The sequence below is a fragment of the Branchiostoma belcheri genome, unplaced genomic scaffold (genome assembly GCF_001625305.1).
Source record: "Branchiostoma belcheri isolate BF01 breed outbred unplaced genomic scaffold, Haploidv18h27 scaffold69, whole genome shotgun sequence".
Taxonomy (NCBI): Eukaryota; Metazoa; Chordata; class Leptocardii; order Amphioxiformes; family Branchiostomatidae; genus Branchiostoma; species Branchiostoma belcheri.
Window position 1 is genome coordinate 627,674 of NW_017804342.1, and position 21,898 is coordinate 649,571.

At 41.8% G+C, this 21,898-nt stretch overlaps 3 protein-coding genes across 5 annotated transcripts in view; 1 reads left to right on the forward strand and 2 right to left on the reverse strand.

The window, feature by feature from the left end:
* LOC109484187 (rootletin-like) overlaps positions 1 to 4,816 on the reverse strand; it is a 69,103-nt gene extending 64,287 nt beyond the window's left edge. For all 3 annotated transcript variants that reach the window (XM_019787419.1, XM_019787416.1, XM_019787415.1), the window contains exon 1: positions 4,616 to 4,816. In XM_019787419.1, coding sequence (XP_019642978.1) covers positions 4,616 to 4,726 — 111 coding nt within the window. In that variant the 5' untranslated portion in view covers positions 4,727 to 4,816. The remainder of the gene's footprint in view (positions 1 to 4,615) is intronic.
* LOC109484191 (peroxisome biogenesis factor 2-like) lies at positions 12 to 21,892 on the forward strand. The gene is made up of 8 exons (XM_019787427.1): positions 12 to 244; positions 768 to 845; positions 1,542 to 1,604; positions 6,434 to 6,631; positions 9,844 to 9,996; positions 10,394 to 10,441; positions 10,793 to 10,999; positions 21,452 to 21,892. The coding sequence occupies exons 1-8, from the start codon at positions 197 to 199 to the stop codon at positions 21,554 to 21,556; spliced, it is 900 nt and encodes a 299-aa protein (XP_019642986.1). The 5' UTR covers positions 12 to 196; the 3' UTR covers positions 21,557 to 21,892.
* LOC109484188 lies at positions 16,378 to 18,911 on the reverse strand. Its single transcript, XM_019787424.1, has 4 exons — positions 18,521 to 18,911; positions 18,029 to 18,331; positions 17,187 to 17,915; positions 16,378 to 17,024 (listed from the first exon to the last, which is right to left on the reverse strand). Exons 1-4 carry the CDS (start codon positions 18,909 to 18,911, stop codon positions 16,378 to 16,380), a joined length of 2,070 nt encoding a protein of 689 aa, XP_019642983.1.
* Positions 21,893 to 21,898: the final 6 nt, after the last annotated feature.

Consider the following 21,898-nt stretch of genomic DNA (forward strand, 5'->3'; position numbering starts at 1 on the left):
CGTAAACAACGAACATTTTAAGCCACAAATGTACATATACTTTCAAGTTGACGAGGTTTTTCTGATTTTAAGATTTCAGAGAAGTTACGTGGGAAGGTTTGGATGGTTTGAAATGCTTTGTATGATTCTTTGGTTTACTGTAAATAGCACTGGCCAATCAGAATTTGTTTTACATTTCATGGCTACTTGATCAAAGATGGCGGCAAGTGAGGATGATATTCCACCTGTACTGAGAGTTAGCCAGGTGAAACGTCGTTTCTTCGCTTTTCTATTCGTTATTACTCATTTACATGCCCTTGAAGAAGCATAAGAAGACTTCTACAACCATATCGAGTTGTGTTTTGCATGTATTTCACTCGTTTAAGGCAATTGTTTTGGGTTTAAAAAATGCAAAATTTTACACTTGTTAGCAATCCTTTGCAGTTGCAGGTCATAAACATCTGAGCTCTGGTTCCATTTTGCACACAGTGGCAACAAAACTCCTATGTTTACTTTACTCTTGTAGGAATATGGCTTAAACAAAGTATTATGATATGCCGGAAAATATGCAAATTATGCAATATATATATTTTTTTTGAGGGGGGCGTGGTCACTTGAGATTTTGTCGTCTGCTGAAAAAGGCCAACTTTCTGTACCCACACTGAACTACCTTTATTGTTGAAGCTCTTCCTTGCACTACTGATGCTACTAGTAACTGTCAAGTCCTGTAGTTTATCCTTCACATATTGATTTTTTGTTTGTCTTCACATTTGTTCTTGACGTTATAGCTGGATGCAGCAGAGTTAGACAGTGCCATCCTCCAACATCTCAAGTCACAGGTGTCACGATTATTCCAGTACTTCAAGGTAACAGGCTTTATTCTAATCTAAGTCTAGGGAAGTGCGTCAATGTGCTGCACAATTTCTATTTCTGTAATGCTCATCAAAATTGCTCGCTTATTTTCTTTTGGCATGCCAGTTGTATCTACGATGATCCATCAATGCCCAAGAAGACAAATTTAGGTCTACCAATTTCTCCAATGCAAGGTTACAGAGCTAACACATTGCTATCGAAGTACGAACAAGTATTAGATGCCAGACACCACGCATGCCGGTGGTCTTAATTTGATTTTTGACTACAATGTTCAGTTTACTACTGTACTGTACACTTAGTGTGCAGTCTACTGTTTTTAGAAAAAAAAATGCATAAGTATTACTGAGTATAAGCCCTATATTTAAGGTATAGAGGCTACAATTTCAAACAATTTTGTCACCGAAGGAAGGAAATTGGTGAAGTATGGCTGTGTTTTCCTGCACTCAAGCAGAACAGTTGTTATGAGCATTATAATAAGTTTCTTGACAACTAGTTTTTGCCAGATTGGAAATAACAGTATTTCTACCAATCAGGACATTGTAATCTGTGAAGAAAAGTAACAAGTTGGACACAGAGAAAAGGAAGCTCAGCAAGTTAGCTAAGTATCATACATGTACATCAGGAAAGTTTGTTTAGATGTATAATTTAAGTGTACATGTATATTGTATATATTTCTATCACTCCTATAGCCTGGAATCCTGGCCAGAGTTGAACCAGAAGTAAATGCTTGCCTGAGATTTCTCCTTTGGAAGGTAAGTGATATGTTTCTACTTTACTAAAGTCTTTAGTGATAGAGATAATATGAATAGATAGGGGCCTTTGATATGTTTTGTGATTTATACATGTAAGTTCAGTTGTTTATATTGATATGAAAAGCATTTCTGGGGGCTGTATTTTTAAAGGCAAAAATAAAGGTCACAAGAAAAGAATGAGTTACTACTAACTGTAGAAACATTGAGAAGGCTTTATCTTGTGGCAAAAGCAAAAAGCAAAAAAAAATCACCATTTACATTGGTAATATTGTGACCCCGAGATACATGGTGTTCAAAGCTTTGTTTCTCAAAGGAGCTTTCATCAATGATAGGTCCTTGGTTTCCCCAAACATAAGGTTTAAAGTCAGATCAAGAAAAAACAGACTTTTTAAAGAAAATTAATGAGCTTGGGTCCAACTGTATTCATCTGAATGGTCTTGTCAAGTTGACACAAAGAAGTTGACAGAGTCAACAGGTGTTTTATTAGCCTCTTCTTGAGCTGGAGTGAAAGACGAGGTTATAACGATAGTCTTCAAAGTAGCATACAGGTGGGAAGGCTGAATACCTGTGTTACCAGGTAACGGCATAGCCATTGAAGAATGGGTCAAGGCAGGTTTTTTTTTAATGTTGGTCAAGGGGTTAGAGGACCACCTGCACACTTGCATACTAAGGCCACAAGGCCACCGTTTGTCAGTAAAGTTACAATGTGTTTTTAAGGTACGTAGGTACAAAACTAATGAATGTTACCTTTCTATTTCTCTCTCACTCTCTGCCAGACAGTATGAGTTAGAATTAGATCATAAAATGATCATTTCAGTGATTGGATTTAGATTATATTCAACACTAATAAGATAAAGCTGGCAAGAATACACATTTCCAAAGATGTTACCACAAATTTTGAAGAGGTAGACAGCTATTCATTTGACCCAGCTACTGGTCAGCACTACTATATATAGCAAAGGTAGTGTACAAAATTCTATACGTAACTAATCAACTACAAAGTGGCAATAGTGGAATGGATACAAGGTAGCAACAAACTTGGGGATTGTCTGGAAAGATAACTTATCAGTTCATTGGCCTCATTGACTTGTTACTCTGTTTTATCTATGTGTTGCTGGCTAATCATAGCCACATATTAGGTTGCGGGAGATTTTCCGAAACTACAACATAGCAATGTAAGTATCACAACCTTTGTAGTTCAATTTAAAGTCAATAGGGATTTTAGGAGCTGCCTTAAATATTGACTTAACATCTGCATGACTTAATTAGATATCACATAGCAAACTGTAGGGCAAGATACAAAAGTATGGTCTTGATAAATTTCTTGGAGTCATTGATATCCAAAGTGGAAAGTTCCATTGAAGTAAATCCTTTGATAACACAGGATTTTTGTTCTTTATGAAATATTTGTCTTGTTTTAAATTCCCTGTGGACTGTTGTTTAAAGGGCTTTAAATCTTAATGCAGGGCCTTGTTTATGAGTAGTTGCTCTATATGGGCTTTGTATGTGTCCATCAGAACATTTATGGCGTCCCATTTTGTACCCAGGTAACCCTGACGGCACCTCAGATCTCTGTCCTAATTAAGTTTACCACCAGTGTTGCTCTTCTCTCCCACCCCAAATTGTCTGACAGAAACCAGTGCACAAATGGCAGTAAATTCCTGATGCTTTTACCCACAATTTCCGGGGACGCTTTGCCACCTTTGGACTTGTTTGGCGGGTTGTTATTCCAGTCACCCACACCTCCCACCCTCCCTGTTCTTTTGACACCTAGACAGACACCCTTGGATATTAATTACTCCACAACCGCTCGTTAAAACACAATCAAGATTCTGTAAAAGCCCCAGATCTGAAGGCTCGAAGGTGATTAAAATTTGTACCTGATGATTTGAGCTTTAACTATAGTACTGTACCGCTACAAATTCTGCCAGCCCCGGGCAAAAACCTGTGCTTACAGGTTTAGGAATAAGTGGGGTGACTTTTGACTTGCAAATTTGAAGTGTACAACTTGGTCTGGTAACAATGCACCAGGGGGAAGGGTGTCCGCAGTAGTGTCTGTTCCTCTAGGGATCGCCACTGTGTCTGATTCCACTGTGTTTTTGATATAAGATTTACATAAGAAATGATTTAAAAAGGGAAAGATTGGACCTACTAGACAAGTAACATCTTCAGATCTTGAAAAATTACTCATTTTACACAGAAAATTGTCACTTTTTACAGCAGAGCTGGCATATATGATGGTCATGTTATATAGAAGATCTTTGTTGTCTGCAAAAGACATTGTTCACCTACAGAAAACAATTGTTTCTATTCTGTAACAAGCAGAAGCCAAATGAACACCTGTAAGGTAGGCGTGCCCTGTTGTACCTACACACCACCAGTGTTACAGGTGTATCGCATAACTGCAATGGAGAGAGGACAAAATTCTTGGACAAATACAACCCTATTGTCTAACTGTCTTGTCCCGAGTCCTAAGGCGGACAGATTAAAATCTTAAAAGACCCAAGCGTCAAACAGAGAACGCTATAGAAATGTAGGACAGTGACGCTATCTTGGTATAGGATTTCACGCTAACGCAAAGCCTAGGGGATCTTCTGAAAAATTAACGGACAACAGAAACAAGTAGCCGTTCCTGAGTTCTGAAAGCACCAAGCTTAGCAAGCTTTATCAAGATGACATAGTATATCACATAACGCATAACTATATTTGCAGGATCCACTTTGCCTATGCCCTCCTCGTAAATGAAACCACATTCCTTCTCTGCTGTAGGTAAATGCACAGATAACACGATGTCCATTGATAAAAGGTGTTGAAGGGTTACACAAGGTGTACAGGTAAGTAAAAGGTTTAGGTAGAAGATGAGAAGGAGGGAAGGTCTTGCCTGTCAGTCCGGTGGGTAACTCCCCTTTGGCTCCCTGCCAGCGTCCCACTGTAACTTATTTACCCAGCTGGTCATTACCATGTACAAACACCTGGGAGACAAGAAAGTAGGAAATAAAACGTCCACCCACCAGTCGACGTCGGGTGATCCGCGACTCGGAATCGCTCATGCTGGGGGACGGCGGCGGCGTCTCCACAGAATCGTGGCGCTCACGAGAGCGGGAGGTGTAACGTGTGCTCATGGTTCCTCTCTTCCCTCAGCGTAGGTGTACGGAGCAGGGGTAACAGCCGGCCAGCACTCTGACAGGGCCTGGAGTGAGTGAGTGGTCGCCGGTGCCAGCCAAGGGTATTTAAAGGTCCCACACGGGCTTATTCAAACATGTCCCCAAGTCATTTTTCTCACCTCTCAATAGAGTTTATGGTAATCCATCCCGAGGGACCATGGGAGACTGTGATTGGTGCACAGAGCAGTGGCTGCGTTTGTTTATTTTACAATTCCTAGCCTTAGATTCTATAGGTATCCTCACAGAAGATTTAAACTGTACGTCACATCGCATACTGTTGACATGCCAGCAAACGTTCATGCCGTAACCATAGAAACGTTGGACGAGTGGGGAGGTTTGCTGGAATGTTTGTATCGTGGAGAAGCGTCAGGTCGTGTCTTGACCCTAATTAAAAGGTAGCGTCCGGTAATGAACGGCTTACCTGTAATTAGTCACGTAGATCAGAATTAGCATAATGGAGACCCTGGGGGGTATTTAGATGGACAGAGCATCATACAGACATTTAAGGGATGCCATGTGTACACAAAAGTACAGAACAGCTTTTATTTTTTTCACTTTGGGGCTGCATGGTCAACCTTTTTTCTGTCATTTGTATGACAGCTATTCTGGACTGTATCTGTGAGATAGATTCTGGGTATGATTGTTAATAAAGAAAGGCTTAAGAACTTGTAGCAAATCAGGAAAATACAAACTCTTACAAAGCTTACCCAACAAAATGTGCAGTGCCGTGTCACTAATACATAAATGCATGCCCCAAAAAGCTTGAATCAAGACACTCCTGGGTCTATTTCTTTTCCCACTTCCAGATGGAATTATACTTAATCCTGACAAACACCAGTGTAAGGTAAAGCATGTTTTTTTCCCAGTTGTTGATGAGGGACGACAGGTGTCAATCAAGCAGTGGGTAGCGTCGGTACCTGTCATTTATCCTGACAACCCAACGTGTGACACCTGACAGCTCCTGTCATGTCACGTCATGCAGGAAACACGTCTGTTATCCGCAGATCTAAGAATCCCTCTCTCCACATGACCTCATGTGGCAAAACTTTACACACTGTTTGTACAGTGTTTAACCTTTTTTTAATCATATTTATTAGTGACAATGTTCAAGCTAACACTGTTATACTGACAGACATGTACATACTCTTTTTTTCAACCAATTTACATTTTTTAAATGTGTAACTGCTAAGTGTGTGCAAATGCTTGTAAAGTTTTCTTGTTAACTCTGTGATTCCAAGGAATATCTCAAAAAGAATGATTCTGATTAAAAGAACGACTTTTTTTTTTGTTTAGATGCTTGAAAAAGAAATAGCAAAGGGATGGGTGTTATGCTGTTTTCCGTAGCAAAAAATGTAAGCAAGGAATGGCTCTTGTAGACTTGTCTTAATGAAACATTTTCCATTTCATGAAAGACTTAAGTTAAACAGAACAAGATCCTGTCTCTCTATTGCTCAAGTCTCTATTATATTGAAATACCCAGCTAAAGAATATGGACATGAATAAATAAAGTAAAAAAAATACTTAACATCTTGTAATCTGGCAAGCTAATGAAGAGAATCCATGCTTGGTATGAAGAACTACTTATGGCAGTAAACAGAAAGTATTTCATGCCAGCCAGCCAGCTATCTGCTATGTATTTAAAGTTGTTGTTTTTCCCCTGTACAGTTTACCATCCACACTGCGAGTGCGACCGTCGGACAGAAACTGTTGAACCTGAGATACAGCGGGAGCCTGTCCCCGTCTGCCGGACTAACGGACCGACAGAAACTTCTCTACGCGCTTATCGTGGTTGGCGGGAAGTGGCTACAGGATCGGTCACATGACCTGGCCGGCTGGACCGGCCGCGTGTCCCTGTTTCAATCGGTAGGCGGAAAATATGTGTCGCATGTCGCCAAAAATATTATATCGGTGTGAAGAAAGTTACACATTGGCACATGTCCAAACCGGGGCCTGGTCGGGCTGCTTGCGTGAATGAATAAACAATCCATATCAATAATATATACAAATAGTACTCATGATTAGTTTTTCCACTAGATTTTGGTGTTGTCTTTTATATCATAATTTTTGTCCTTAGAAACTGCCCTACATGGCCACAGGCTAGGTAGTTTCCTTGTAGCAAGCAGCTATAACTACATAGTATGAAGTTGTATGTTGACACACTTTAAACAATTAGCCTTGGCCGAAGTGCTGCTTTTAGCATCATGGGTCAAAGATCAAGTAGAGAAGGTGGTTTACGGTGGCAAAGTGGTCTTTTTAATACATGTAAACCTGTCTGGAGTATCGCAGAAGGGTGAAAACTTGGCAACCGGACAAAAAATGTTTAAACCGTTTAGAGTAACAACTAAAAAGGGTGTCAGTTAACCCAGTTTAAAGTGTTGTCCTAGAGTTAAGTTTCAACAGTGGCACTAGTAGTAGCTGTTAGAGAAAATAGTCAAAAAATACTTATTACATGTACCTTTCTGCTTACCTGTCTGCAGAGCTGTTTTGAGTTGATGTATGCAACTTCCCAACATCAGCAGTGCACTGTTATCTGTTCATCTGTGTCGGTAGAATTTATTCTCTAGCAGGATTTAACTGTAATTTGACCAACACAAAGGTAAAAGTGGGACAAAACCCAAACTTCCGACTGATCAAACAGCACAAGTGAAATTTGTGTAAGTCCAAATTTTCTGTTACATTGGGAATCACAGTTAAATCCTGGAAATTTAAGTTAAGTCCCAAAAATTAAAGTTACATTCTGTCACAGAGCAATTCACAGCTGCCAGGTGTTTGGGCTGAAAATTTGAGGTAGAGCTGAAAATCAGCCAATCTACCTTGGTTTCCATTGTACTGCATTGTTGCAATCTTGATTTTTAAAAAAAGGTAATTTCACCTTGGATATAAGTTATTACAGAAGCCTTATAGTCTTTGACACAATTTTTACAACTACGTTCCAAGAGTCTGACGTAAGATATTTTGTTTTCTGTTATCATTTTTGGACAACCCTTTCTTTACCCCATGTGTTTGCCTGGGCTTTTAAACTTTAAAGACCAAGCCTGGGGTTTAATACTCCATTAAGATTGTCTTTTATATGTGCCAGTGCCAGTGTATTTTTTTAATGAAAAAGTACATGGTTGAGATGCAGGTTACCTGTTAGAAAACATGGCAAAATTGATGAATAGATGTCGTACGAGTAATTGAAAAGTAGAGTGATATATGGGAAAGATGCTGTACTGTATCATTTTCAAGTGAACACATGTGAGTCACTTGGTCCAGCCTATAAGGCCATTTCAGTGCAGATTAGAAAATCCTTGAATTGCATTAAAATTTCCCATTGTTTCAATGAAAGTGCTGATTTTAAGAACACCGGTCTAGGTAAAGTAAGAAGTTTCAGAAAAGTTTTCAGTCCCTCCCTCTTTTTTTCCATCTCTTCATGGACATAAAATTTCAATTACTTCAACATGACACCTTAGATGTTACAGAAGTACTATGGGGTTAAAGTCTTGCTGTAAAACAGTTGCCCTATACTTAGTGCAATTTTTTAAACAGCCCCCGAAATTACAGTGTTTCAGAGTCGGTAATTCGCTGCAAATGACCCAAAAGAACAGCATCGACACCAGAGAGGTCTGTAATTTGTGCTCGGAGAACAAGACGCCGTATTCTTGTTGGGTGTCGCCAATTTGATGGTGTGTTAAATACTACCGCTAGCTTCAATGTGTGACTCAGGTTGGGCTTTAAACTTTAAAACCCAAGCAAACACATGGGACAAAGGGTTGTAGAGAAACAAAGACAGAAGAATAGAACTCAAAGGAAGAAAAAGTTCATTGTTGACGGCATGGTTTCCATGGACACAGGCGTCGGTACAACTGTTGAGAACTTTTCAAAGCAGTAAAACCGCTGTCTTCAAAGTATAATTAGTGGATGTTGAAATTCAACAAAGCTTCCTACTACTACTTTTCTTCTAGCATCAGAAATCTTCTAGACAACAATCATTGCTGAGCTTGTTTGACTTGTAAAGCTGGGTAGTTGAAAAGTAAGCTCAGTACTTGAACAGAACAGTACAAGACTTAGTGTTATAAGAACTATTCAAAGTAGTAACCGCTGTCTTCAAAGTATAATTAAAGGATGTTGCAATTCATCAAAGCTTCCTACTACCGGTAGCTAGAATCAGAAATCTAAGCAACATGGTTTTTGCTAAGGTTGTTTGACTTGTAAATTTAAAGCTGGGTACTTGAAAGTTAAGCTCAGTACTTAAATCTGGCTACTACAATCCTAGGCTGCGGCATTTCAATTAGAGTTCAATGAACTGGAGTTAACACTACATGTAGGTGTCACTAGATGTGTGTAGGAATGTCAACATGTGTTACTGAAACTGTGTTGTCTGTCAGATTTTGTCCATTATGAAATTGGGAAGTGTGGAAATTTTTTGTACGTCTTCATTTTACTTGATTGTAAGTCATCATCTTCTTTCGTGGTGTCATAAATGCAACTTTATGTGATGGAGAAAAACAACCTGACCAATTTTCTGCATTCTGTGTAAAACAGGACAACATTTAGGAAGGACAACTTCAACTACTCTTTAACGGAATCCAATGCAATTTCAGGGCGACTAAAAAAAAATATTCTAGATGAGGAAATATGTCTGATATTGACACTTACTGGCATTTTTTAGCACATAATTGTCATCATTTTATACTTGAAGCATTTGAAATAACCCTGAAACAAGCTACAAGCAAGCGTCTCTTTATTGTTTGGGTACCACCCATAAATAGCTAGAACCAGCCTACTATACAAAATAATCAGCCATTTTCCATCAGTGACATCCTATACTTGCCTCTGTATATCTATATATGATATCTATGGGATTGGGTTGATTCAACTACATTGAAAGAATGACCAGAAAATTGATGTCAAACTCAAAAATCTAGTTTTGCCAACTGTTTGTAAACAGTTTTTTAAAATATCACTGATGCAAGACACCGGATATATAGTGTCTGAAACATCTGAATTAAATTTTCTAATATGTATCCAGATGTAAAAATTCATCGATTAAAACATTATTTCTAAATATGATGATATATTGTTTGTGTGTGCAGGTTTTTAAGGTGTTGTCAGTAGCTGAGAACTGCCTGAAGGTGGCTTCAGTGTTGAACTTCCTGGTGTTCCTCCAGCAGGGCAGGTACCAGTCTCTCCTGGAGCGGGCTCTCTCCATACAGCCTGTTTACAACAGGAAACAGGATATCAGACAGGTGGGGAAGAACTTCAACACCTGTAGGACTTTGTCAAAGCTGCTGTTGCTTACAGTGATCTACCTTCAGTTGATTTTGTTTGAAAAAATTTGACTGGACATGGCCAGACTCTCTAGTTGTATTACTGGCTTCTCGGAGCTTGATTTTTTTGAAAACTCACTTTAAAATAAACACTCCATTGACACCACCACTCCACTGTGGCCGGCATTCTGATTGGGACCTACATGTATATATGTGATTGACATCCTTAAACCTAGCACAAAAAAGTTAGTCAGGGTACCATCCACATTAAGTATAGTCAGGTTTATTTCAGTCTGTTATTCATTATTATAGCATTTGTGAGAAGCAGCATGTCGTGCTGGAGTTTTTATCAGTTTTGTATTTCATGTTTCCACAGGTCAGCTTTGAGTACATGACCAGGGAGTTGCTGTGGCATGGATTTGCGGTGAGTTTGCTCTCATATCTTAGCTTGGGTGCTGTCTGCTATGTAACAGGGCTTATTGCAGTCACTTAGCCTGGATGCCATCCGTTTTGTTACGGGGCTCCTTTGCACTTGCTATCATGATTTTTTTCGGGGTAGCCAGCGCAAAAGAGTTAGCCCCATAACAAAACAGATGGCACCCAGCTAATATATAAGCTAAATGAGTGAAAGAAGCCCTGTTACAAAATGGATGGCCCCAAGGCTAATCATATCTTATAGGTTGATCTGTCCGTAAAATCTATTTCTAACAATGGATTTACAGTGAGTTTTATGTACTTATCCACATACTATCAACCTTTTCTCTGACTTCCATAGGAGTTCCTGTTCTTTCTGCTTCCCTTGATCAACATCAGGAGGTGGAAGAATGTTGTGACAAACCAGCTGCTAGGTTCGGTGAGGCAGGACAGCGATGTAAACCTGCGAGGTCCGGTGGAACTGAGGGAGTGTGCCGTGTGCGGGGAGTGGCCCACCAACCCTCACGACATCGGCTGTCAACATGTCTTCTGCTTCTACTGCATTAAAGTTGGTTGACAATATAAAGCTTGATGAAACTTTATTCGCAAAATCATGCCCGAAGGCTAATTGCTTTTACAATCAAGTATAATACTCATTACACAGTAACAGGAGACAGGTAACAGCTGTCTGGGAAACAACTTCTACTTCTACTTCTAATATAAATACACCACATCAATACATTAATGTATGACAGTATTCACTAATGTTTTTTTTATTGTTTTGGCCTTCTGGATTGATGCAGTTTTGTCAGTAGCAGAAAGGGGTCTCTGCTGAAGTTTTCATTTGATAATGATACCTATGTTGTTGTGTCATGTAGATAAATTACTTCTCTTGTATCTCCAGCTCAAAGCGGATTCATGCCTGGTCAGATGCAGTTAAGTACATTAGCAGAAATCATCCTCTACACAAGTTAATGATTTGTACAAGCTAGCTTCTTTTGAGTAATTCATGATATGTGTTCCATTCTTCAGCACTGGTGTTCAATCCTTCATGCAAGTTGTATCTTTTAAGCTGTCTAGATGCAGTTTTTTTGGTAGCAGACAGGGGTCTCTTCTGTCACAAGTCTGCCTGTTGATTCAAGCAGTTGGGGGAGATTGCAGACTATCTTTGCCCAACGGCATTCCACGCAGTCTATTCCAGTGAGCAAATGCTTGAATGCCCAAGGCAAATAAATTCTGGAAATGGACAGTGTCCAAGAAAAAGAACCCCAGAGATCTTCCAAACAGTGACTGTTGGTATACCAGTAGTAAAGGAAATAATGGTGGATTTGGAGGATCAGTATCGTTTGAAGAAAAAGCAAAAGGATCTTAAGCTCTGACGTCTGACCTCGGCATACGCAGGTGTGATTTAACTCACTTTTTTTGTAAGAAAAAGGGAACTGGTTGTGACAAGCACTCCAGACCATGACTCGGATGATAGTAAGCTTAGTTTGATGATCTCTTCGAAATTCCATATCTTTTTTTTTAATACACACCAATTTTTGTCCTTCAGGGCAAAATTTCTGTCCATTTTGAGCAACAAATTTCTGTAAAATTTTGACAGAAATTTGTTGCTCAAATGAAATGATGGAATTATGGATGCTGGCTAAAACAATGTTTGGCACCCTTTTTTTGTATGTCCACTGGTGATGATTACAGATTAGTAATGTCCTCTTCCCTTGAGTATGGGTGATTAAGCTGTTATATTTGTTGAAAGCTGACAGTTCTTTGTAAAATGATCATAGGGTTAGCAACAGGGTCCTTTCTCTCCCTATCCCCCTCCTCTAAACCTCCTGACATTTTATCATAACCTTATCAGAGAGGAGCAGGAATAACACCAGTTCTATCACTGGCCTTTCCCCTCCTGAGAGCCAACAAAGTTACTGGTTCAACTCCTCAAGGCAAGTTTCTACCTAAACCTGTCCCTTTGACTTCTCCAGATACATAAATCTTGCCTGCCAGTAGGGATATCTGTTGTTGGGTCTCATGCTGTTTTCAATCAGCGAGGTTAGAGGGTGTAATTCTGTGGTCCCCACAGCAATGGGAACCAAATGAACATGACCTGATTTTTTCCCTTCCAGTCAGTTGGGTAGATGGAAACAAACGCAAACCAGCTGATTCTGTGGTTAACTTGAACTTGAGATTTTATGGTGTGGTTGAAGTTGAGATGCAAGAAGGCTAGACTTAATTTGGAGGTTTTCGAATTTGTATCTTCAAGACACACGGGTGCTTGCGCCACTATGTTATGTTTATTAGTATGACGTCACGGGTCACTTGATGCCCGTCCCTGAGCCCGTGTGCTCATAGGTTGTGAATCCCCTCTATGGTCAGTCTTAAGATCTGACTCCATGTGTACAACCATGTTGTGATTAAATGCTGTTCGCATCCAAGTGCATCTCGCGTCCTCGATCCTTCGTAGTTGGTCCTTGGTCACTTAGTGACGTGGTGACAGCTCGTGGGAAACGTCAACCCAAGTCTCCAGCCGTAATCTGACCGGGACGCAGCGCAGAAGGACGGGATGGCACTCAGCACTGTTTCGAACGCACTACAATCAACAGCGTGAGCGAGTTGGCGAAATTCCTCCAGACCTCAACCGTAGGAAGATCTACCGTACCCTGTATGCCCACAACCAGGAAAGCAGAATCCAGAATTCTCCAAAGTGTTCCTTAACCGTGGGAAGGAATCGGTCATCTATCCTGCACCCAGGTCGGAATTCTACATCTTGAACTTCGACGCACATGTGCTGGCGGTGAAACGGCCGCCATCTTTCTTCAAACTTCCCTCATCCTCGCCCCGCACCCAAAGCGCTCCCCGATCCCGTTCGTCTCGGACTCCCCCGACAACACGCCCGTGTACCTACAGAACTCACACCAGTCAACGAGTGTTCCCCTCACGATTTTCTGTCGACGAACAGCCGCGTGTGCTTCACCTACTTAGTCCAAGCCCCAGAGATCGGCTCACCAACAAGAACTGAACGCTCCCATCCAAAATGGCTACCGCCCGCGCGCCCAAACAGTGGTGTTTGACACGTACTGAATCCATCAACTCGTTCGAGAACTGGAAAAGCAACCTCATCTACGTCTTATCCCTGGACCAAAGTTTCGCCCCGTTTCTCGCTGATGGCGTCACATGGAAGAAATGGACACCAGGAGTGGAACATCGAGGCTTCACCGACGATGGGGAGGGCGTCCCAGCGGCACAACGCAGAACGGCGGCGCAGAAGGCGGTGAGTTTGGAATTGATGTTAGGACAAGTGGCGAACTTCTGCCCCGTAATCACAAGAAACCGCATTGTCAAGGCCAGTACATCTTTGCCTGATATCTGGCAGGCAATTCGCCTCCATTTTGGTTTCCAGGCTACCGGGGGATTTTTCCTTGAAATTGCTAACATCAAACAAGAGCCGAACGAGCGCCCAGAAGATTTGTACCAACGTCTCACGGCCGCTGTGGAAGACAACTTATTAACTACAGTGGGGAACATTACTCACCATGGAGAAGCAGTTACTACCAACGAAGAAGTTACACCGTCCCTTGAAAACATGGTCGTGCTGTTGTGGCTACGTATGCTTCACCCAGACCTCCCCTCTCTGGTTAAACAACGCTACGGAGCTGAACTACGCCATCAAACCTTGGCTTCCATTAAACCTGAAATATCACTGGCTCTCACCACGTTGCTAGATGAGCTCCGCAACACGGAAGACATCCGAACACTTCGCATCCGCCACGACCGTCAACATCCCTCGTCATACCACCCGTCCAACCCCCCGCGTTCAACTTCAACGAGCCGCAACAGAGAGTGCCCCCTGTGTGCTCAGTCCGGCAGATCTGTGACAGACCACTTTCTCAGTCAATGCCCCTTCCTTCCAGACAACGATAAACAGTTCATACTTCGCTCCAGACGAATCGAGATAACAGAGGACGATTCCACATAGGTCTGAACTCTGAACCAAAACGTCCAGACCCACAGGCACATCAACCACGACACGAGGTGAACTGTATGATTCAACGGACTGTTATTCTACACACTTTATACCCTATGCCGTTATTTACTTATGTCAAAAACAATGATAACTGCAAAATTAGACCAATACCATCTCTGCAATATAACTCTGTTCATGTGGAAAACCATGCACTGGTAATGTTATACTGTTCAAGTTTACTCCATTGGCATGATATACCAAGTAAGATGTTATTTCCTAACTCCTCTGTTTTACAAGTCATAGATAGAAATGTTGAATGACTCAAAAATATTCTAGTTTAATATAGAACGTTGTATCTCATATTATAGCCCCTTTCATGAGATAGTAGACTAATTAAGTAGGACGACGATAACGTCAGCATGTACTCCTACAATAGAATTCTGTTTTTTCGTTCACTATATGCGTAGAGTACTAGAAGACATTATGTTACTTCATACGAAGAATAGAAAGACGAAAGATGGATCACGCCACTATGTTATGTTTATTAGTATGACGTCACGGGTCACTTGATGCCCGTCCCTGAGCCCGTGTGCTCATAGGTTGTGAATCCCCTCTATGGTCAGTCTTAAGATCTGACTCCATGTGTACAACCATGTTGTGATTAAATGCTGTTCGCATCCAAGTGCATCTCGCGTCCTCGATCCTTCGTAGTTGGTCCTTGGTCACTTAGTGACGTTGCTAGAAACTTGATTCAACTTTCAAAATTGAATAATCTGTAGAAGTGTGTAAGCCAGCATCCATTTGTCTTTCCATCATTTATTTTAGTGTCTTTGCCAACAGACAGACAAAACTTTTGCCAAAACTGCCATCTTTGACAGACAAAAATCGTCATGTAATGATTTGGAGAGAAACAGCTAAGCAAAGTCTACCAGCAAAGTTTTCCCCACAAAATGTGGAAAATAGTGTTTCAGAGGGTCAAGATTTCAAAGTTTTCCCGGGGGAGCTTGTCAGCTAGGATTATCTCACCCACTCCACATGATGTTAAAACAAAATTGAGATGACAGAAAAAAAAGTTCAGGCTAGAACACAAGCCTGTAGATTAAAACCACAAGATGAGCAAAAAGTGTTTTTGATAAACCTCTATGAACCCCTCCAGTCAGAGGTTATCTTTCCTGAGATCAGAGCTAGATATGTCTGTGATAATTCCACTTATAACATGGAAGCTTGAATTGATGCCAGACATGGTTTAGATTACACACAGGTGAACAGAGTTCAAGAGGAGATATATTGTGTCTTGTGGCAGCTTTAGGGTTGGAGAGTAAGGGAACTCCTTTTTTAGTAGCTGAGTGGGACACTACTTCTGGCCTCTATGATATCCCTAAGTAGTGAGGACTTCACCTGAGCAGGGTTTGGCTCTTAAGTGGCTAGATGTAGCCATTGGCATTTAAGGACTCAAATCAACTCAGCCTGGTCCTGGCACCATTCCAGTGAATTGTTAAAGCTATAGCTGGGACACTGAGTGGACAATAAAAGGAAAATTAATACTTCTATCAAAAGAAAGTAGACCTTTAATTGGTTGATGAACAAATTTCACAGATTTCACAAAATCACAGCTGATATGTAATATGTTAAACAATGTGCAATCCTCTACATAGTGTAGAGAGTCTGTATCACAGATATACAAAATCACCACTGATACATAACTACTGGTAATGTGCAATCCTATATGGACATAGTGTAGAGTTTGTAACATAGATATACAACATAAGTGCAGATACAAAATATGTGTAACTAATGTTCAATCCTAAATAGACATATAGTAGAGTAGGTTTTCATTAATGCAGTATTCACAGAGTTAACAACTAGCTGTTACAATTTATAAGAAAGTACATCAGCCTGAATTTAATGTTCATCTTTGTTGGTAACTGAACATCACTTTTTTCTAAAGCTTAGGTACAAATTAAACCATCTACAAGGTGTAATTTGAATTAGTAGCTAGGAAACACAGTCACAGTGTGGTTTCCCGAACTGGTCACAACCAGCTGTCCTTCCGGCCCCACGGCTAGGCCGTCTGCCCCAGTCCCAGTACGAATGGAGCGGAGATACTCGCCGTGATGTGAGAAGATCTGCACCCTTTCATTCCCAGCGTCCGCCAGGATGATGTGACCCGAACTGTCCGTACAGATGCCAAGGGGATACTTCAGCTGACCTTCATCACCTCCCGGTCCTCCAAACTGGAACTTAAACTTTCCCAACTCGTCATACACGTAGACAGAATGATTTCCCCAGTCCGACACGAAAATGTTACCTTCCCCGTCCACAGTGATGTACTGTGGGTTTCTCATCTCACCCCGTGGATGGCGGACTGTCCGCACCAGAGAGCCGTCCGGATGGAACACCTCAACTTCACCACGGACTGCATCAGTCACCAGGATGTGGTTAGTGCGCATGTTCACCGCAATACCGCGAGAATGACTGTTCTCCTGAAGGTCAAACCGCGCCATGGCTGTCCCGTCTGTGCTGTACTGTACAACATGATGAGCTGCCCCTCCACTACCTAATACCCACTTTGTGCCATTAGAGTCCATACACACATCACGAGGCTTCATGTGCTTCTTCTGTGTACTCGATACAACTGTTGGGAAGTGGCGGAGGTAATCCCCATTTAAGCTGTGAACTTTTACTCGCCTGTTCCTAGTATCAGCCACAAATATCTCATTGCTAGGTGACACTACAATGCCGTGTGGGTCCCGAAATTTCCCAGGTTCTGATCCTTCCTTGCCAAAAGTGACTGCGCCCTGTTCCATGTCCCCAGTAGTGCGAGGTGCTGCTCCTTCTAACCCTGCTTTGGGCCTTGTTTTTTCACGAAGAACTTTCTCGATCCCAATGCTGGAGTCTTGCATCACAGTTTTCTTGTGTTCTTCCGGTACCAGTGATTCTTTTCCAACTTTGTCACCAATATCTTCAGGTCTCCCTGTAGTACCATCAGTATCTGCTAGGCATATCCGTGTAGCTGCATCTGCCTTCTCGAACTGTACTTGCCAGCCAACAGGTGGCTTCTCTCCCCTATACTCTGTTATGTGGGTTGCTTCCTCCCTGCTGGCTGCTTTTTCTGCATATTCTTGAGCCTGCAGCAGCTTTACTTTAAGGACTGCGTTCATCTCCAGGGCCTCCTTTAGCCTGTTGTCTGCGATGACGAGTTTGGAGCGTAAGGTCATGAGCGTGTTGGAATCCAGCTCTACCTTCTGCTGGAGCTTGTTGGACTCCACTTCAGCCTTCCTGAGGTTGTGGATGGCTTGCCTCATCTGGTGCTCCCTGAGCCGGTCCCTCTCCGCCAGAGCCTGGACCAGGCAGTAGGAGAAGCCCTGGTACTCCAGACTCGCGGCCACCTGCAGGTAGAGCGGCAGGGCGTCCGAGAATAGGTTCAGGGCCGACAGCCGCGTCCAGCTCCTGGGGGCCCTCTGCTGTTTCATATAGGTACTGCAGCCCACCTCAATGTCATCAACGGGCAGTTGTCTCTTGACGTCTGCAAAGCAAGTGAAAGGGACTTTATATAGTTTTTGTATAATATAAGGAATATTCAAATGTCACAGATGAATAGAAGCCACTATTATGAGAAGATACACCAACTAAACACACCGTACAACAGCCCCTCCTGTTGGAGTTTGATGGGTACTCCAGCATCGATCTGCAGTGACTCCATGCCCATGAAGACAAGTCTTGGGTCGGAGTGATCCGCCATGAGCCTCAGCACCGCCGTGTTCTCCCGCGGTACTGTGTAGTGCACCAGGATGCTCTTGTGTTTCTTGTAGCGCCTGAACTTGACCTGTGACCTTCTGGTTCTAAGTAGCGACGCAAGACAGCGTCTTTGATGATCTATGGTTTCCTGGGTCATGTGACTTTGGCCACGAAACACCAAGAAGGTGCCTGACGTTGTAGATACTGAAATTAATAAATAAATCTTCATGATAAGTTCTGGTTACAGTAATAAATTTTGAGACAGAATTAAAGCCATTCCCGAGCAAAATAGCATATTAAGTCTTCATTTCATCTTGCTTTGATTTTATTAAGTTCAAAGGTTATTGTTTCTTCCCCCCTGAGGCATTACCAAAAATTACTGACTTAACTCACCTTCTGCACATGCACCTTCAGCACTTGTTCCTGGTTGGAGTTCAGGGTTTTCCGGCTGGATTTCGGCGCTTTCCGGAATCTCTCGGTCTGGTGGTTGGAATGGCCTCAGAACGTCCTGAATCAGGTCCCGTCGTCCCATTCTTTCCAACAGCTCTTCCAGAAAGTCTAGGTTCTCCTGGTCGATTTTATCCAGTTCTATCAGCTTGTGAAAAACGTCCACCGCCCGCCTGAGTTGAGCGGCCAGGCCTTTTGGAATCAGGTGCATGCAGAACAACTTTATGTTTGCCGTTTCCTCTTTAGTCAGGTTATCAGAAATACGGAGCAAAGTTTGCACAAAATCGAAATGGCGTCTGTCAGCCGCTGTTACCCTTTCTCGGACCGGACCTGCCATCCTGAAAACAGACGACAAAACGTGACTGGATTTACTCTGTACACAATTATAGGTCTTATTTAAGGGAAAGGACCCTGGGTCGTCATATCTGGTGTTCTAAACCATACATGACTATATATGAGTTCCTTTGTGCCACATTTGCCAGCTTGTATGTACATGTGCCATCCAAATAAAATAGAACAACTTCTTGAAACATCACTTAATACAACAAGGTGTTACTTGTTCCCACGTACAGTGAAAGTCTCAAGGTGTATCAAAACCATTTTCGAGTCCTCCCCACCCACCTATACCCCCTCACAAAGAGTGTCAGTCAGAAGTCATTAAGTATTTTGTGACTTTTGTTCTCAGAGCCTATACTTTCCAATTTACAATAATATAAAACCTTCTTAACAAGGACTGGTGTAAAAAAAATGCTATCAAGTTGTTGACCTAAAATGGCGGCCTGGCTGAAGTGTCATGTTAAGAACATTTCTCACCTGTAGTGAAGCAGGTTTGACACTCACCTGTGTGATGTCATGGTCAGATGGATACCTTAAGATGTAAACCAGCGGCAGCCTGCTTCTCCAAGACAGACTTCCTCAGCTGTCTCCCGTCTGCTGAAGAACCTCCAGTAGACATTGGGAAACAAACTCGCTGGACTTGGCAGCATAGCGGGTTCTTACCCCCTAGTGCCGCAAATACATGTAGTTCAGGTTTCATGAGAACAAAGGCTTTTACCAAATTGAATGCTGAATAGGAATGGGGCCTGTGTTTACACAGTCTCGCTGTGGAAGTGGCAACAACAGTTATATAATAAGAGTTGTGTTGCTCCAGGCAAAGGGATCAGGCGATGCTCAGGAGACAGAGTCTTTATTTATACAGTACCCTGGTGGATTTATAGCGAATGGAAGGTATTTAAATGAATTAATAACTAGCTATGTGTATCTTTACTCACCCTGCACCATCAAACTGTTGTAGGCAGTTACAGTCACATGTAGCCTGACTACATCATGCTTCTAGAAATTCCTCGGCTCCAGGGCCAACATGCCCCCAGGGAAATTCTACAAGTGTTTTTGGCCCAGGTTGATGACTTTGTCCTTTGATCAAAAGTGGACTTCTCTTATCCTTGAACTCGACATGCAAGAGGGCTAGACATGGAGGTTTTGGAATTTGTATCTTAGTTTGCAACATTGAAGCCTCATTTGTCCATTTTGATAGCCAGGAAGGATTTTTTCCTCCAGATTACAGGGTGCATCCAGCAAAGGTTTCTTATCTCTTCATTTCAGCTATATGTATGTTTTCTGTATTCAACTCTCCTTTATGATACACCATCTTCCTTCCCCAAAAACCAGGCCTGATTTCCAACTTTCAAAATGGAATAGCCTGTAGCAGTGTACTGGCCAGCATCCGTCTTATTGTCATTTGACAAAATTTTGAAATTTTGTTAATCACGATGATCAAAATTTTTTCCCAATTCGTCATCTTTGACGGACAAAACTTGGCATGTAACAATATGGAAAGAGAACGTATATTAAACTAAGCTCTAGTCCACCAGCAAAATTTGCCCTACAAAATGCAGGAAATAGCATTTCAGAGGGACAAGATTTTAAAAGTCTTGTCCTAGAATTGTAGCACCCACTTGACATGATCAAAGTTGAGATGACAGAAAAAAATCAGGCTGGCTAGAACACTGACTGTAGATTAAAACCAGAAGGTGAGCAAGAAGTGTTTTGACCCTCCAGTCATAATATCTTTCCGCACATGACAGTTAGAGATGTCTGCAATAATTCCATTTATAACATGAAGGCATGAATTGATGCCAGGCATGGTTAAGATTACCCACAGGTGAACAGAGTTCAAGAGGAGATATATTGTGTCTTATAACAGCTTAAGGGTTGGAAAGTAAGGGAACTACTGTAGCTAGTAGTAGCTGCCTGAGACACTAATCATGGTACACCCTGTAGCAAGGGGCAAGGAAGTCGTGGGAAACGTTTTATCTCAAGTCGGAGCATCTTGCAGTGTCTTCCATGGTTCATTTCTTCGAAATCAAGGTTGTTGGCAGCTCGTCAAACCTTACACCTCAGAAATCCCGTCCGACATTCTTTGTCCATTAGAGTTGTGCTGCTCCCGGGCAAAGGGATCACGCAATGCACAGGAGACAGAGTCTTTATTTATATAGTACCCTGGTGGGTTTATAGTGAATGGAAGGTGTTGAACTGATAACTAGCTATCTTTCCTCACCCCTCACCATCAAACTGTCGTAAGAAGTTACAGTCACATGCAGCCTGGCCACATGTGTATACCCCCAGTCCCAACAACATTTGACTACTTAAATATCATGAACCTAACACTTCAGGAAAATATTACCTCAAACTTTGAAGCTCCGCTGCAATACCTAAAGCAGCTGCTAGGAGGCCCATTATCAAACTTGACCTGAGTCTTTCCTGTCCCTACCTAACCACTTAATATCATTAACAACCATCCACATTTCACTGTTTTTTTTCTACCCTGACTGATCTTTACTCTCTGATCAAAAGTGCACTTCTCTCATCCTGCTGCAGGCCAATCAGCTGGCAGACCCAGGCTTCAGCTGTCCATCCTGCTCCCAGCCAGCCAATCAGATCAGGCCAGTCAACAGTGTTCCGGTCACCATCATGTCGTCATGACAACAGCTTGGAATGAATAAATGTTAACCAGATTTTTTTGTTGGAGGAGAAATATATCAGTTCTGGATATGTTCTTGCTCCGACTTGACCGTCAAATTGCTGACTGTCACAATAAAAATACTCGTATGATACAGAGTTGTATCAAAACTGTAAATTTATATTTGTATATATTAATCCAAGGAGCTTAAAATCTAGATCATTCCACCAAAACATGTCATATGGTGAATCATTCAAGCTAGGAGGTTTATTCAATTTGTGTAAAACTTATGTAAGTTATTATGTTATGTTAAAATGACAATACTGTAATGAATTGGTAAAGGAATTGACAGAGACAGATTTGCA

Bases quoted from the DNA above. Each gene is read 5' to 3' on its own strand.
- LOC109484191 (XM_019787427.1), top strand. From the start codon at position 197: ATGGCGGCAAGTGAGGATGATATTCCACCTGTACTGAGAGTTAGCCAG. The intron at 245-767 runs GTGAAACGTCGT...TTGACGTTATAG, and splicing joins CTGTACTGAGAGTTAGCCAG to CTGGATGCAGCAGAGTTAGA. The intron at 6,632-9,843 runs GTAGGCGGAAAA...TTGTGTGTGCAG, and splicing joins GCGTGTCCCTGTTTCAATCG to GTTTTTAAGGTGTTGTCAGT.
- LOC109484188 (XM_019787424.1), bottom strand. From the start codon at position 18,911: ATGGCAGGTCCGGTCCGAGAAAGGGTAACAGCGGCTGACAGACGCCAT. The intron at 17,916-18,028 runs GTGTGTTTAGTT...CTTGCTTTGCAG, and splicing joins ACAGGAGGGGCTGTTGTACG to ACGTCAAGAGACAACTGCCC. The intron at 17,025-17,186 runs GCGCAGTCACTT...ACTTCCCAACAG, and splicing joins TACTGGGGACATGGAACAGG to TTGTATCGAGTACACAGAAG.